The sequence below is a fragment of the Oenanthe melanoleuca genome, chromosome 1A, assembly GCF_029582105.1.
Source record: "Oenanthe melanoleuca isolate GR-GAL-2019-014 chromosome 1A, OMel1.0, whole genome shotgun sequence".
Classification (NCBI taxonomy): Eukaryota; Metazoa; Chordata; class Aves; order Passeriformes; family Muscicapidae; genus Oenanthe; species Oenanthe melanoleuca.
The window spans coordinates 57,887,274-57,903,729 of record NC_079334.1 but is presented as its reverse complement, the minus strand read 5'-3'; the positions used below and the strand labels follow the sequence as shown (position 1 = coordinate 57,903,729).

The following is a 16,456-nucleotide window of genomic DNA, read 5'->3' as shown; positions in this document are numbered from 1 at the left end:
ATAGTGGTTTTTATTCATCAGAGTACTTTGAAGTGCTTTTTCCCATTTACTAGTTCCATGCTTTATACTTGTTTGATCATAACATTATATATTACTATGCTTTAAAAATACTAAATCTATTAGTTTAACCAGTACTTATTACTATCAATACTAGTACTGATAGACCCATTTTCAGGCTATTAGGGAACATAACCCTTCTTCACCTGGAAAGGAAAGGCACTGAAGCCAGCAGTACTGACCCTTGTGGCTCTCAGCAGAGACATTAACCCTTTGAAACCCTACTCATGACAAATGAATAGAGCCAGGAAACGTATATCTCTATCCAGTATTGCCTTGCATCATACCTTGATTGTACTGTGGCAAGTTTAACCTTGGCTAAAAATATACAATCCCTGTGTTACAACTTATGCTTTTCTGTGTAGGGAATTGCAAGAGAATTGTGGAAATTTGTTAGCATTTCTGAATTCCACAGTGAAGAATCTTGCTGCTATAAGTGAGAGAGCCATCCACACCTCTCCATGGTTAAGTAGACTGTATCACAAGAAGGATTTTTTAAATTCAGGACAGATTAAGTTTTCTGAAGTTAAAATTAAGTGTTTTTACAATTGAAGTCATTCCATAAAACAAAGCAAATCTCCAAATGTCAAATCATGTGAACAGGAATATTTTATAGAAAAGCAATTCTGTTGTCCTGCAGAGCAAAGTTTGAGAAGGAAATGGAAAAAAACCCTGGAAACGAAGCATGGATAAATAAAAAGCTAATGAGAACTTAACTAGAACTTAAATCCCCTGGTGCCACACAGCAAGAGAAGCACAGTTAAAGACATTTCATGTCTAACCAGATGATTCCAAGGCAGTTAATTAAAAGCTAGAGAATGCCTTTGGTAAGTTCTTCTTAGACTAATAATTTAGATTTCTACACATCCCCCTTCTGTGAAAGCACCATGTGAAGCACAAATTTGGCCATAAGTATTTCCACATAAAAATGACAGATATTTTTCTGGGTCTTCTGAATTCAAGTCACATGATTTGACTAATACTTCACATTCCTATGCTGCATATTTTCCTTTTGGACTTTGATGAATGGAATTCAACTAATTTATCCAACACTTCTACTGTAGTTACACATTAACATTAAAAGCATATACACAGTTTCTTCCCAGTCTTGCTGAATAGTCAAAGTAGAATTAGTGGTTTTATCTTTTAGGTTTCTTTGAAGAGATTATCAGCTAAGTGCATGAATCAATTAAGAATTATATTTCTAACCAATAAGACAAAAATCCCTACCGACAAGAATGTGCAATCTTCTGCCCTAAAGTCTGAGGGGTTCTCTGTCGCCTGTGCAGCTGTCCTTGCAGGAGCTCCTGGTTGTATATTGGTCTCTGCACGCAATACCTCTGGGTTTGCTCAAGACTTGCTGCTTCTTTTTGAGCACGTTTCATACTTGGTCTCACAGAGCAGCAGTGAAGGAGGAGCAGTTCCACGATCTCCACCAAAAACCTGGTTGCAGACAAAATAAGTTTGGTTTCCTTTTAAAACCTCAGATTTGGCATTTCCTTTCAAATAATGTATTTTGACAAGCTAGAGACAAGAACTGTGATTCCAGTATAATTAAATAGTCTGTAACAAAAGTAAGAAAATAAATCACACACAGTCTTTGGTATATGCAAGGTATTAATCTATGCTTCTCTTGCATAATGAAAGCTTTTACATTAATTACTTTGTAAATAAGAGCTGAAACAAACTTGGAAGATTGCATTCATGCTTATCAGGATTTTAACTCAGTTTTTAAAGAATATGTCACTGTAGAGGGGAGATTCCTTTATTGCTGAGTTAATTCTTGCTTACTCACAAACTGGCATGTCCATTTTCAAAAGACAGAACTCTTGATTTTGACACTGAGAAACCCACTTCTTTCATCCAGATTGTAAGTTGCTTCCTGCATCCATCCACCTGCTTTCCCCTCTATTTCAGAAGCGTCTTTTTCCAAACAGCATCTCAAGGATAAACAATTCACTACTTTCAAACAGTTATTATTTCAGTGGATGTGCCACTTACTGCTATTCTCAGTCTGCACTGACTAAAACAGGAATTGGGAGATGTGCCCAGTTTTAAAACCAGCCAGAACATTTGTAAAGTTTCATTTGTCTGTCTGATTCAGTGCCACAAACATCTTAACATGTTTAAAAGACACCCTGCTAATTCCATTGCCCCATGTTTGCTGCTTTCAGAAATACCAGGCAAGAAACACAACTCCAGTTCTGAGCAGTGACAGGACTGCTATGCTGTTAGGCAGAGATGCTGGCTAGTGCCACATTTGATGACAGAACGTGAGTGCAGTGGGAAACAGAGCCATCATTGTGAACAAGGCCTTGGGCTCAAGTCCAGCAAGTCACTTAAGCATGTGTTTGCCTTCAACCAAGGGTGCTAACCCATGGGTGTTCCATTTTTTGCTGTACATCAATACTTTTCTGGGAAAGGGTTACCACGCAGAAATTAAACAAATTGCTACCTAAACACTCAGACAAAGTTAACCATGATTGGTCCAACATTCTGATTCAGCAAATACAGTCAGACCATCAGCAAAATACCAATATTGCTATCTATGCCTTCACTCTGATGAAAGTGCTGGAATTTTCCACTCAGGTCTTGGTAGTCTCTATCTCTTAGATAAAAACAAAAGAATGTTTTTACTAAATTCGTAGTTTTTTATTTACTGCACACTCTAGATAGACTTCAGCTTTATTGTGTGAAATAAAGGCAATCCTACTTGAGCAGGGAGGTTGTAATCTATGATCCTCAAAAGTTCATTCAAGCCTCAACCATGCTGGGATCCATAATAGTCCCTTATGTCATTATTCACATAGAATCTATTTTTTCCAGTAATTAATTGATGTGTTCTGGCAACTTTTGCCATATCTACACATTAAGAAGCAATTTTAATCAGTCCTAAACAGAAAATCCACTTAAATATGAACAGAAACTGCAGCTGCATGCAAAAGACACAAACCAAATCATTTCAATGACTTGGTTTTGCCCAAACTTCTCCAATAAAATACGAATGCAATATCAAAACAATTTTATCCAAGGTTTTAAAACCATGCACCCTGCCTTCCTTCTGCTACAAAGGACAGAACACAAGACAGTGCCCACTAGACCCAAGCAATTCAGGTCCTGAATTTCCACCTTTTAGTTTGTTCAGCTTCAAGTAGTTTGGTTAATATATGGAAGAGCCATATGAGCTTGTAATGTAAATCTAGATCTGGAGAGGTCTGGAGTCCAGTTCTCTTCCAGGTACTATGAGCATATAGAGAACAGAAGTTCCATCCTGTCTCTGTTTGGTAAAATAAATGATACAAATGGTGAATTTGACTAACTGAACAAGGCACAACTCTAAATCAGTTACCCAGATCATGGCAAGTATTAGTTTGGAATACTACCAGAGGTCAAAACCAAAGTTTCACCATCACTCAGTCTGAATTTTTTAAACTGTAGATTGAATGTTTCTGATTCTGTTAGAATAAGGAAGTTACACGGCACTAATCATGAAAATCAGCTAGAGCAAAAGTGACTTCAGGATAGGATCTTGTCTTTAACTTCACAGTGGATACGAGAACATGTAAAACAAATCACATGCCATTAAGAGACCCTAAATCTACCTAAAACTACTGCTGAATATATCACATTCAATTCTTCCATGTCATGTCACCAACTTCACCTTAACAGCCCTGTATAAGAATGTTCCCTAATGGCAGCCTAAAATACTAAGATGTAGATACTACAGTAACAATTAAAGTCTTTAATATCATCCTTCTCTTTTGCGAAAGTACACAGAGAGCAAGATTGACATGCTTTTCTTTATGAGAGATGATACACATTGTCCATAGAGTAGCAAAATAGTAACATTCCATGACTGGTTCGACCTCTCTCCAAGTGTTTTCTGTACTACAAACTGCCAACACAGCTATCCAAGGCTCAGAAACTGAGCCTTGCCCTTCACTCCCAGAACGCTTGAAGAAGAGCAAAAGCAAGGTGCCTCCTTTTTCATGAAAAGAAAGCTTACTGCTATGATTTATGGAAACTCATAGACCCTTATCCAGAGGAAGAGAAAGGTAATGGTGGATAGTGGAATACTGCTCTCTAACAACCTTTGGACTTCATGGCAAGAATAAAGTTAAAAAGCTGTAAGAAACACTGTAATTAATCTTATCAGCCAGATAAGAGTTGAGTTGAAGTAGTTAAAACCTGTATGCAAAAGACTTAAGAGCTGGCAATTCTTTATCTGACTGATAAAGGCCCATCTTATGTCTTTACTGCTATTATCAAATTGAAGGTGTTAAAGGAAAAAAAAAAAAAAGTGAAGTAAACATGAATTTATAACACAATCACTAATAAATTAGCACTTTCTCTTCCCAATCTTAGCTGATAAAGGAGGACTGTCAAGCCATCTGCACTGATTCTTGTAGAGGACAATAATTTTTGATCCAAATCGTCGAATCAGAGTGCAACCATACAATTTATAGGAATAAAGATTTGACTGCTGCTCCTTAGATTCCAAATACAACTATGTGGAGAAAAAAAGCAAGAAGCTGGAGATGTTAAGAATGGTGTACCATGTGACTCTTTAATAGCAGCTTTAATAGGCACTTTTCTCCTAAGACATGTATATAACCTGAATGCGTCTGAACTATGGGTGAATGGGGGAACAAATCCATTGTTTTGCCTTTTTAAAAGAGTGAATTCCCTTACTTTTGGAAGCTGAGCACAAATTGCTTTAAGTAGTAGAAAAGCACAGGTGGACAGTACTAGTACTGTGTTAGAGTGCGTCCTATGGTAAAGAATTTCAAGTTTAATAATGAACTAAAAAGTCTATGAAATATTTTGTGTCTTACAAAAACAGGTGACTGCCATCAGCCAAAGGGCTGGTGGAAATACTGCCACTCTGCGTCAAATATGTTCTCCCAAAAATACACTGAAAGGCACAGTTACTGCAAGATCTGTTCCTACAGTCTGAAGAGGTGAGATACAAAACCAGGTGATTTTAGGAACTGCATAATGGCTCATTTCTTTCTTTCCTCTCTGTCCTCATTCCCCAGTGCCCTATCCCTTCCACTTTTCACCCTGAGTGACAAAGATGTTTTTAATATAAGTACAAAGGTGTAAAATGACCGGGTGGGGTCATAATGAATGTGTTCTTCTGGTTTTATTGGACTGTTATCGTCATTCTCATTCCTCCTCCACTACTCCCATTAAATCCACTAACAACTAGATGTTTTAAACCTGAAGACTTTACATAAAACTTCATAAATTTAGAAGTAACTAGTGAAAGAAACAAAATTTTCCTAGTGCAAGTCCTAATCTAAGAAACGCACTCCAGAAGTGCGATGGGGAAAAAAATAAATCGAGACCTTAAATTTCTATACAGCTTTTAGACTGCCAAAATTTCCACTCTATTCATTAGAAAGCTGAGATGATTACATAAACTGTGTTTGGTTGTATGATAAAAGCTTCTCCACACACTCAGAACAACAGCAGGATGGAGAACCTGGATAACACTCTGGTGGGCTACTGCTAGGGCCACCACATGAACCATCAGACTACCAAAAGCTCATTGCCCAGAGTAGTATGCAAGGGTCACTTATGGGACCCTGGAAGTCCCTGTCAGCTCTGGGTGTGAAAAGCATCTGACCATCTCTAAGAGTAAGAGCATTCAAGGGCAGCAAAAGGGTCCTTGGAAGCCCTGGCCAGTCACACACATGCACAAGGGGTGGCCTGTACCAACAACTGGAGTGGGGCTATGGCCTTGAGGGCTCATATATCCAGCTCAACTGGGGAGATTGGGATGAAGGAGCTTCTAGGCAGACTGTGTAAGCCTGTGTGCTGGAGGGATCCACCTTGCAGATGAATGATGGATCTCTACATATGTACATGTATTCTCAGTACAGGACCTCAATCCTGCTTAGCTAGAGAGCAGAGGGGATGAAGCTGTAGGTGCTGCCTCTCTGACATGCACAACTTGCCATGTACAAATGTAAGTACATTGTGCATGTGTGTTCTCTGTGTGTGTTTGCTTATGGGAAACACATCTTAAGCCTTGGTACTGGCTGGATCTGGGGGTATGGAACAGCAGCAGCCCCACTTTCCTCAGGCTGTTTAATGCAGTATGATATATTTTCCTCTAATGAACTTATCTTAGCCATTGAAAAGAGCATAATAATAACTTTGAGCATAAAGATCCTTCTCTCAAAATGGCAAAAAATTAGACATATACATAAATATATATATTTAAAAATAATAAGACTATGTAACTGGTAAGAGGTAATTTATATTTCATGTTCCTTGCCAAAAAATACATTAAGTCCCCAAAGGTTTACTCCATGGACTAATGAATTAATTAGTGTCTTAACAGTATCTCTTATCAAGCAGCAATCTTATGTTTGTTTTCATCAACAGAATGTTTTAGGAACCTGTTATGATGATTGATCTGTTTAGTTTATTCCACATAAGACAAACACCTGGAGCATTTTATGCACCAGAACATTGGTCTCCTTCCCTCTGAGATGTAGATAAGAGATGGCTTCTGCTTCCAGTGTAAACACATTGATGACCATGAGAACCCATGGCAATATGATCATTCTTATTCCCATTTTTTTGCAACTTCAGTGACCTTGGAACCTAGTCTGCCATTCTCTTTCTCTTTGCCAAAAGCAGTAGCTAGTGATAATGGAATCAGTAAGTCAATTAGAATGGTACCATGGCTGATGACCCCTTTCCTGTGCTTAAGCCGAATGATAAGGACATACAGCACCTCAGAGACAGGTAATCATTAGCCAGCTTCATTTTCCAGAGAAAATCCACTGCCAAAAACTTCACTGGAGCAGTTTTCAAGCTCCAGTTGATCAGAGGAGATAACATAAATCAAAATCATGCATACACACCAAGCTAAGCCAGAATAACTTCTTTACTTCTTGTGATCTCAGTGCACCAGCGACCTCCAGCAGCTGGTTCATTTTTTCAGGCAAAGTGGAACAAGCAGAGAGCAAACAAGTGTCTGTGCAGAAAGACATTTCTTCACTCTATGATATACTTCCTGCTGCAGAGAAGCCACCAAAAGAATTCTTCCCTCTCTATCTGCTTCATCAAATCTTTACACACATCACTACTCTCTCAAGTGCTGCATCAAGTTAAAAATAAACAACAAAAAATAGAAGGATGTTATAACCAAAATCCTTTCAGTCATCATGTTTACAGTGCAAACTTCTCAAGTCACAGAGGAAACTAAAGGATACTAGAAGTGTGGTCAGAAGAAGAAATGACTGGGGTGTACAGAGGGAAGAAGAGAGGGATGTGGTTAAATGTGATTAAAACATATTCCAGTTTCACTGCTGAAAACATAAAGTAACTACATTACTTAAGTAACATGAGGTTTTGAAAAGTTTTCAAGGATCTTCTACAAGTCTCTCTTTCTAATACCTTCTGAAAGGATCTGTTCCTCTGCAAAACAGCCACTGACATGCTTGAGGAAACTACTGAAGAACTGATGCTACTGAAAGGTAACACAGAACTTCAGCAGCCACTGCTTGGAAAAGTATTAGTGCTAACTGTTTCTCAAAGCTGCAACTCTTTTCCTGATAGTTCTGAGAACTTCCCTATCCCTGTTAGGATCTACAAACATTTCTTTCTTGGAAGAAAAAAACCCCACATTTTCTGTGGTTTTCTTCCTGCACAAACGTATCAAACCAAATCCTACATGAGCAGTAAGCAGAACATGTCTTATGATAGATCTTGTCCCCATTTATGCAACTATTGCTTGGTTAAGATGTTATCTAAACAATAACATTCTCCTGTCTCCTATGTACTTGAGTGTTGCTTCATGATCTGAAGGTGAGCACCAGACAGTGGGAAAAACCTTCCTCAACATTTTGATGCCACAGTTTCACCTAAAGGCCATGAGTGCACAGGAAGCACAGGCCAACAGTGCTTTTGCTTGAAATATTTGAAAATACACTATAAGCAAAGAATGTGTAGAGAAGTTTCTCAAAGAAGTATTTCACAGCAAACCCATGCTTCATTTGCAGCTCACCTTGTGGCTTCATATTTCTTTGGTAGCTGATGTAATTTTAATGTGAGACAGACCCAACTGCACAAACAAAAAGACCAACCCTCACAGTGCTGAAAACTTCTCCAAATGACCCTTCAAGAGTGGTTGGCAGAACAACCTTGCATGAATGGATTCCTGCAGCAGCTACACTAGAACAGGGTGTCTTGATGAAAGAACTGGAAGAGCAAGAAGGGTATCTGGGCTGAGGATCATCAAACGAAATGAAGAAAGGTTCATTGAGTAATTTTCTGATGATTTCTTCTTGTAAGAACCTTTCTTTCTTTCTTTCTCAGGAACACATATGCAAAAGAAACAAATGTCATCAGAAAGCAGAGAAAAAGTAAAATCAGACACACTATAACTATAGTTTGGCTCAGGTTACGTGTCCAGCTATACGAACATAAATGAAGCACCAAAAAAATATAACATATATTGATTTTAAACATGAAACTAGCAAAGAAAACTGGAATCATATGATACAGAACTGAAAACAAGCAAACAACAAGTACAGTGCAAAATTCCAAAAAAGGAAAATGGAAGGAACCGGAGACAGTCGATAAAGAACCAGTAAGCCTGAAAGAAATTGTGAGTGCTTAGAAAACAGTGTTATGTCAAAGCTGTGAAGCTGGGGCAGGATCCTGGTAAAGCAGGATATGCAGGATTAGATGCTGACCATGCTGAAGTGGTAAATGAACTCAGGTATAGTTTTCTCTGGGAAAGGACTTGAACTATGCTATGCTATAAATTTAAGGTAGCAGCAGCAAAACTTCTGTATTTAGAGAAGACATTACAGTTGCCTGTATCTGTGAAAGATCTGTAGTGTTGTTCTTGATGCGACTCCTCAGATTTGCATGAGCTTAGCAGAGCTCTGTGAGAACAGGAATGGCCAGCTCCCTGTGGGCACCTCTGAGTAGCAATCCAAGTTTTCTCATGCATGGGGTATGGATTTTTAAATTTTATTCGATGAAAATCAGGTAGAAATTTTGTAAACCTTGATCAGTTCAATCCTTAATTGAGCTTAATTAATTTGTTCCTACTAGAATGAACTTCAACAAGGATGTTTCAAACTACAGACACACAGCAATCACTGATTTGGATTGGAAAATTATGTCTGTGCCTTAGAATGGTGGAAGGGACCTTCAAGACCGCCTTGTTCAAACCCCTTGCCATGGTACGGACACCTTCCACTTGACCACTTTACTCAAAGCCACAGCCAGCATAGGATGAGAGGTTTTCTGAGGAGTTCTCAAATCTCAGTCCTGCCTCAGAACCTAATTTCCATAAAATAAATTAAAAGGAACAATTTGATCTTTGCTCTAGCCCAGTCTGTGAGTCAGAATCTCAGATTTTTAATTAACAGATTAAAATCTATTAATTAGCTAACCCACGCCCTCCCCAATAACCACAACAATACAAGAACACAAACAGAATTGTATGTACAAAATGGTATGCAACAGTCAAAGCAGAGCAGCAAAACTTAATCCCCTGTCTGGGCAAAACCAGTAAGTTTTCAGTGAAGGCCGGTGAAAAAAAAGATTCTACCCAGGCAGTAAAAATACAGATTGTCAAAAACCTCCCAAGAAAGCAATCACACTCTTTCATTCACATGGAAGGTTTTTCCAGCTTGCTACTGCACAAAATAAAATAAACAGTTAATGCAACATTTTGAGAAGAGTAATCCAAGTTCTTGCATAGACCCATGGTTCATATATGTACTCTCATAATAATAAAAATCTAAATCCTATCAATGCAACTGACCTGCAAAACTCATTAAACTGCCTGCACAAATTTACACCATATCTTCAAACTATGGAAATACTTGACATTGTCTGTTTGTGCATAGCTTTCCCATTATCTGGTCACATGGTAAATAACAAGACCTGCACTTTGCTGCTGCTTATACTTCTGAAGAGCAAGAAGCTATAGATAAGTGGCTATAAAATAACAGCAATGGCAGGTCTTGTAGCCATATGAAGAAATATCATCAAGAAAGACTATCAAGAAATACTGTCTGGCAGAACAACATTCTGCTGCCTAACAGATCTAGGGAAAGAAACATCTCAATAACAATGGTGCTTAACTCATCATAGTTAACTGGGAAATCAATAGGCTAATTAGAGCTTGAGAGTTTTAGATTCAGTATGGTTTTCTTGTGCTGAAAATTACAGCTTACAAAAACAATCATACAGAAAAAAACAGAAAAGAAAGCTTTAGGAAATCAGATCTTACAGAAAAAGTACATCAGTGATAAAATGGAAAAAAAATAGTAGTCAGAAGTTCAATGGATAGAGACCAAGAGAGAGGCAGAGGAGGACTCTGAGCTTTTCTAGACAACCCAGCAGCTGCACAGAAGTTTTGGTTACATTTACAGAGGCTACAGTTGCAATTCAACTTAATTGGAAGTCAAGATAATACTGGTCTGTCTACACTATAACAGTTAAAGCAGATAAACATATCCTCAGTTCTTCTTTCTCAAGTTATCAAAAAAAGCAACAGTGTGACAGCCACATCCTAAATCTGTGCCTGTTTTCCATGATTTTAGCATCACACTAAATAATAATGTGGGTTTTGAACATTTAAGTTCTAAAAGCACTGAATTTTTTGGGACAGACTACTGTACCCATGAAAAGCTGTGTGCTAAAGATATTACTTGAACCATAGAATTGGACTAGAAATTCCAAACAAAAGGCAAGATGCAATGGCTGTTCAGTGCTCCAAGTTCTAAGATCTGATGGCTGAATCCAATAGAGCATTTTAGTAAGTACTCAGCTTAGAAAAAAGGGCTCTGTTTGTGCCAGAGGCTAAAAATATCATCATTTCCTAGGCCTTTCCCCTAGATCATGCTCAATCATCTGCACTTTAACCAAACTGCTACCCTGCACATAGAGTTTGTACAGTATGAACAAAAAAAGTACATCAGCTCTGGACATAATACTTAAAGGAAATAAAGTTTAGTTAAGTTTAGAACCCAAGTATGGATGCAGCAACAGGCTTGTTTCCTACTGGACTTAGAGCTTTTCAATACTGAAATCTGACTCTGATTATAACTCAACATTGCCCCAACTCCCCACATAAATATACCTTTAAATGCAATGGAGCTTTTAGAATGAGACTGATGAGTTAAATACCCTCAAGCCTATACAAGGGAGTAAATGCTATTGCAAATTAATATGCTTTATCAGCTACCAATAGCAGCCCTGCTTGTGTGAAACTCCATTCTCTTCCTACACCTTTTCCACACTACATTTCAGAGAAGTTTCACAATACAATGAAAGACTATTAACAAAACACTTCAGTTTGGAAGCACTGCTAAATGCAGAACTGAAACGTCTATCATGTCTTAGGAAGGTTTAGAACTGTCAGAAACCAAATATTTCAAAGTGTGATTACTGTCCCTTGAGGAAAGCAAGAGGTGATTCCCACAGAGTTAATTCAGAACAAGCCACTTGCACGTGCTTGCTTCTGAATCAGTAAATTACCTTAGCTTTTCTATTTCTACAGCAGCAGTAAAGTAGCATCCTACTTAGGGAAATTCTTCAATATAAATCAAGACACCTGTTAACCCAAAATACCTGTTACTGCACATTTAGTAAGAGACATTTTAAAAGTATGTTTGCAGATTTTAGTCTTCCTTTGGAAAAACTCCAGCCAAAATAGACCCTTGTTGCCAGTCATCGACATAGAAACCAATACTGTACAACTGTATTACTGTGATAGATATGAAGAATTCTGAAGACATATTCTGCTGATTCATCAGCAGAAATAATGGCAGCAATCTAATGATTTTTCTTTTCCTTACTACTGGACTATCCCTAAATGCCTGCTGCAATAGCCACTTGGATCCTCTGAAATTTAGAAGCATCCCAAAACCAGCTTTCAACCATATTTCAATGTTCAGACAATTACAAGTTTTGCAATAGCTGAACGGGCAGGAGCACAGCAAATTTAAGCCTACTTACTTTTCTGGCTGGTTTCTCCTAGTTGCTTTCACTGATCCCTTGTAAGGAGTTCAAAATGTTCCCACAGCTCATGAAGCTGAAAAACACTGACAGGGAAAGGCAAAATCTTCTTCTTTGCCTGAAAAGTGGAAGGGCATGAAGGAATGTGTGTTGGGGGGGAATAGTTTAATCGAGGTTTTGGAAAGGTTTTGAGGGTCTTTGGGTTGAAGCTAGTAATAAAGTGCAGAGCAACTAGTTTTTGTTATTACAAGACTTCTCGGGAGAATCGCTCCGACCTAAACTGACAGCCCGCAGCTTACAGTAGGAGGGGTGCAGCCACAACACGAGGAAATGACTGATCTCTCACCCTCCCTCTGGCTTTCCCTCGGGTGCTGCGCGTGTTTTACAGCACGGAGCAGCGCGGGCGCCGCCGCTGCCCGGGAGCCCCCGGGTGCGCGGGAGGCGCGGAGCGGCGCTGCCCCGGCGATGGCGCTGCCCCTGGCACGGCGCTGTCCGGGACCGGCGCAGCCTCTGGCACAGCGCTGCCCTAGACGGGCGCTGTCTCCGGACTGGGGCTACCCTGGCACGGCGCTGTCCGGGACCGGCGCTGCCCCGGGCACGGCACTACCTCCGGACCGCTCCTGCCGCTCCGCCGGGGGGCGAAGGAAGAGGGGGCGGCGTGAGGCGAGACCCCACCGGGCCGGAGTGACCGAGCGGGAGCCACAGGCACGGGGACAGCCCGACCCCACCGACGCTCCTCGCGGCGAGGCTCGCTCCCCTCAGGGAGAGACCCACCCCGCAGCACTGACCCCGCGCTCACCCCAGCCCGGCCAGCCGCGCTCCGCTCACCTCCCTCCGCCTTCCTCCAGCCCGGCAGCCGCAACCGCCGCTCGCTGCGAGGTGAGGAGCCCAGAGACGCGGACGGGCGGCCGCCAGCCCCCGCCCCCTCCTGCCCCCTCCCTCCCCAGGACCGCAGGCGCGCCTGGGACTCGTAGTTCCCCCCGCAGCCCCCGCCGGGCGCGTCCCCTCCGCGGCCTACGAGTCCCAGGATGCCGCGGGGCCGCGCGCGCTCCCGGCGGTACGGCCTGCGCGGGCGCGGCGCCGCCCGGGCCGGGCCGCTCTGAGGGAGCCGCGGAGCCGTGCGATAGCGGGGTGCGCGGGGCTGGGAGAGTCCTTGAACATCACCGTGTCCAGCCATCACAGCCCTGCCCTGCGACCCCGAAACCACAGCACCCAGATCCCGACGCCTCTTGAGCACCTCCGGGGATGGTGACTCCACCTCCCCGGGCAACCTATTCCAGTCTCTGACCAGCCGAACTGCTCAAGTTTTTTTCAAATATCTATCTGGGTATAGTTTTTCATTTCTCTAGAGGCGCAAAGAATACGTAGGTATAAATTTCATTGTGAATATGCAGGAATTAGTCGTGGAATGCCTTTTTCAGATCTCATCTTTCAGTCCTTGGTTTCTAATATTTTCCATTATAATGATAGCTCTCTCGCCCAAGACAAAAATGTTTTCCCACCTCCCAGACTTGGGTTTGTTCACAGAATTTGTAGAAGTTTTTTTCCCCACTTAGAAACTCTTGTATACTAAGAACATGAAAAAAATTGTGAAACAATACTGTCTACAGGACAGTATTATTTGAAAACCTTAAAATGATTCCTTGACATGGTAGCCCTTGTCAGAATTTAAGAGTAACTTAAATAAAATGTAAATGAATTCAAGGTGAAATGCAGCACTTTAAATTTCAGTATTTTCAAACTGAGAAATTTCACGATGAAAACATTTCTAAAGTTGCTTTTAAATATGAAGTTTACTCAGGCTGTAACAAAAAGGCATTTTGTTGAAAAATTTCAGTGATAGATAATGCCACATACATCAGATTTCAGGTGGACTGATGTTGGTTGCCATTGTCATACAAAGCTGGGTAAGTGGAGATATTTTGGGTAAGGCATGTTTATAGATTCAGTTATTTATCCAAAAAGCTAATTCTTTCCTGAATTTGGAAATCTGTAGCCTTTATTAGAATGCAGGTGTAATTCACTTAGGGTGTGGCCTGATAGTGAAATTCTGACATGCTTTGTTGCCAGTAAAACATACATTGCAGTAACATACCACAGGAAGACCAGTTTATACACCCTGCACAAAGAAAAAGGAGAAGAGAAAACCTCAAACAAACACAGATTAGCAGATTTCCTGCTAAAAAAGTCCACCCAGGTATAAAGCATTTTGAATGTTCCAGTAATGCTGAGGATTGTGTCCATGGTTGCGTTTAAATACAAGGTGGTTTTAATTTATTGTGTGCATTTTAGCATGACACACTCAAAGGTTAATAATTATTTTTATTGCTTCTTTCCAGCATTGTCTAAAATGGTAAAAGATGCTGTGGTTCTTCAGCTCTGGGAGAAGGACAGGGATTAATATAGTGCTAAACTCAGTAGCAGCAAGATGAAAAGAGAATTTTTGGTCAAAACAAAGGAGGGAAAGTTAATACAGAATCAACAGTATAGACAATTGAGAAGAGTAAAACTCTCCTGTGGAGGATAATTGTGGAATGTTAGTTAAGGGTGCACACATGCCATTGGAGCTGTGTGATGACAGAGAGCTCAGTGTGAGCTTTGGGCGCTCAGCTGGCTCTCAGGGGATGGAGAAGTGGGAACCACTGAAGCTTAAGAAATATGTTTCAGTCTATAAACCTAGCATTTATCATCCTCCAGTATGGTGTTCTTCCATTCCTGGAGCAGCATTTTTACTTGGCCTCACCTTGCTACGTGCCAGCTAAAACTCCCCGTCAGGCTCTGCAGTAATTAGCTACACAGGGACTAAGCCTTTAGGCTTACTGCCAGCTCAGTCCCTGTAGCTGAACCAGGATTAACATGGGGAAGAAAAAGCAACAGTCAGAAAACATCAACAGAGAAGAACTGAACAGTTCATCCACATGTCACATGTACAATGCTTGCATGCTCATACCTTGTGGTCTTTTTTTCTAGCAACACATCCACCACCTCTGAGTGGTGGGTGCTCTGTCTGCTCCTTCACAAAAGCACTGCAAGTGGTTTCATGGCCTCAGCTGCTCTGGGTTGCTAACAGCCCTAAACAGCTCTTTAGGGCCATGCTTAACATAGGCAAGCCTTTTTACTGACCCTGTTTCATTCTGAGGCTCCCTTCCAGTTCAGGATGAAGGCAGCTCCCCTCTGCAGCTGGCTTGTTCCTGTTTCTCCAGTGTTGAGTCATTAGTTAGACCTCACTACAGAGCTGATCTAATTGCAGTTTATCTGGGGCCTCACACTTGCCTCCTGCTTTGATAATAACCAACCCCATTGAGTACTAATAGATGAATGATGAGGTGATGCTGTGGCAGCATTTCCACCCAGTAACATTTGCCCTGAAATGTTAGCAAGTAAATAAAACATAGATCCATGTTTATGGATGTTGTCATGTCTCTTTCCAAATGTTTTTCTTTCTAGACTAAACAACTCTCTCTACTTGGAAACTCATGGGTTCAAGGATCTTGTTTGTGCTGCAGTACTTTGCAATCTTTCTAACTTGTTTACATCAGTATTTAAGTGAAGGGCTCAACAGCTGACAACTGCTGTCTACTTTACCAGCACTGGCAGCCGTATTTATATTTACTGTGTTTTATCATAAACACTTCCACTGATGCAATGCAAAATGGCATTTTAAAAACTGTTTTATGCTGTTGATTCTACTTCTATAGTTTTGTTGTCTAGTTTGGTATTTACCTGCCTTGTGTGCTGGTAGCTTGGTCTTTGACAGTGTCTTGTCCTTGAGTGTATTTGTTGTGTTATTTAATTACTACCCTTTCCTGTATATTGTCAAGATTGTGCAAAGCTGGACTTGGTCCTTCAAAATATTGATGCTCTGCATATTTCCTCCCATTAAGAAAATGTTATCATCTTTGGAAGAAGCAAGCTCGAGAGAAAAACATTTAGTCAAAATTATGAGATCTTCAGGTTTTGTTTATTTCAGGAACTCCAGTGGGTCAGAGTTTCATTTTTCTGTACTTTTGTTTCCTTTCTATTTTGTTCTCCTTATTTTACCGGAACATGACTTAGTGAGCTGATAGGAGAAATGAGGAAGACTATAAGGCATACTAAAAGTACTGAAAGTCATTTTTCATAGACATGTCTGTGAAAGTTTTACACTGGTAGATAAGCTTATTAGTACATTTTATAGCGTTTTTATTGCCATTGATTATCCTTTGTGGCACCTTTACTGTTTTAACAACTGTTTAATGTCAGATGACTCATTGCTTTCAGCCATATGGGAGGAAAAATAAAAAAAACACATTTACTGAGTATACCATATGTGTATGCTGTGTAGGGTGTTGCAGGACTGGAAAATGTCTAAGAGCTTCCTGGAATCTGGAAAGGGCAGATGATAATACAACTTGGG

At 40.5% G+C, this 16,456-nt stretch overlaps 1 protein-coding gene across 6 annotated transcripts in view; it reads right to left on the bottom strand.

Moving 5' to 3' along the window:
* Positions 1-12,991, bottom strand: part of SLC26A5 (solute carrier family 26 member 5) — a 32,275-nt gene extending 19,284 nt beyond the window's left edge. For 2 of the 6 annotated variants that reach the window (XM_056507136.1, XM_056507164.1), the window contains exons 1-3: positions 12,889-12,977; positions 12,061-12,178; positions 1,288-1,500 (exon numbers count right to left, since the gene is read on the bottom strand). In XM_056507136.1, the coding sequence (XP_056363111.1) occupies positions 1,288-1,442 (155 nt within the window). In that variant the 5' untranslated portion in view covers positions 1,443-1,500; positions 12,061-12,178; positions 12,889-12,977. The other 4 variants (XM_056507156.1, XM_056507145.1, XM_056507159.1 and 1 more) reach the window with 4 other exon arrangements.
* Positions 12,992-16,456: the final 3,465 nt, after the last annotated feature.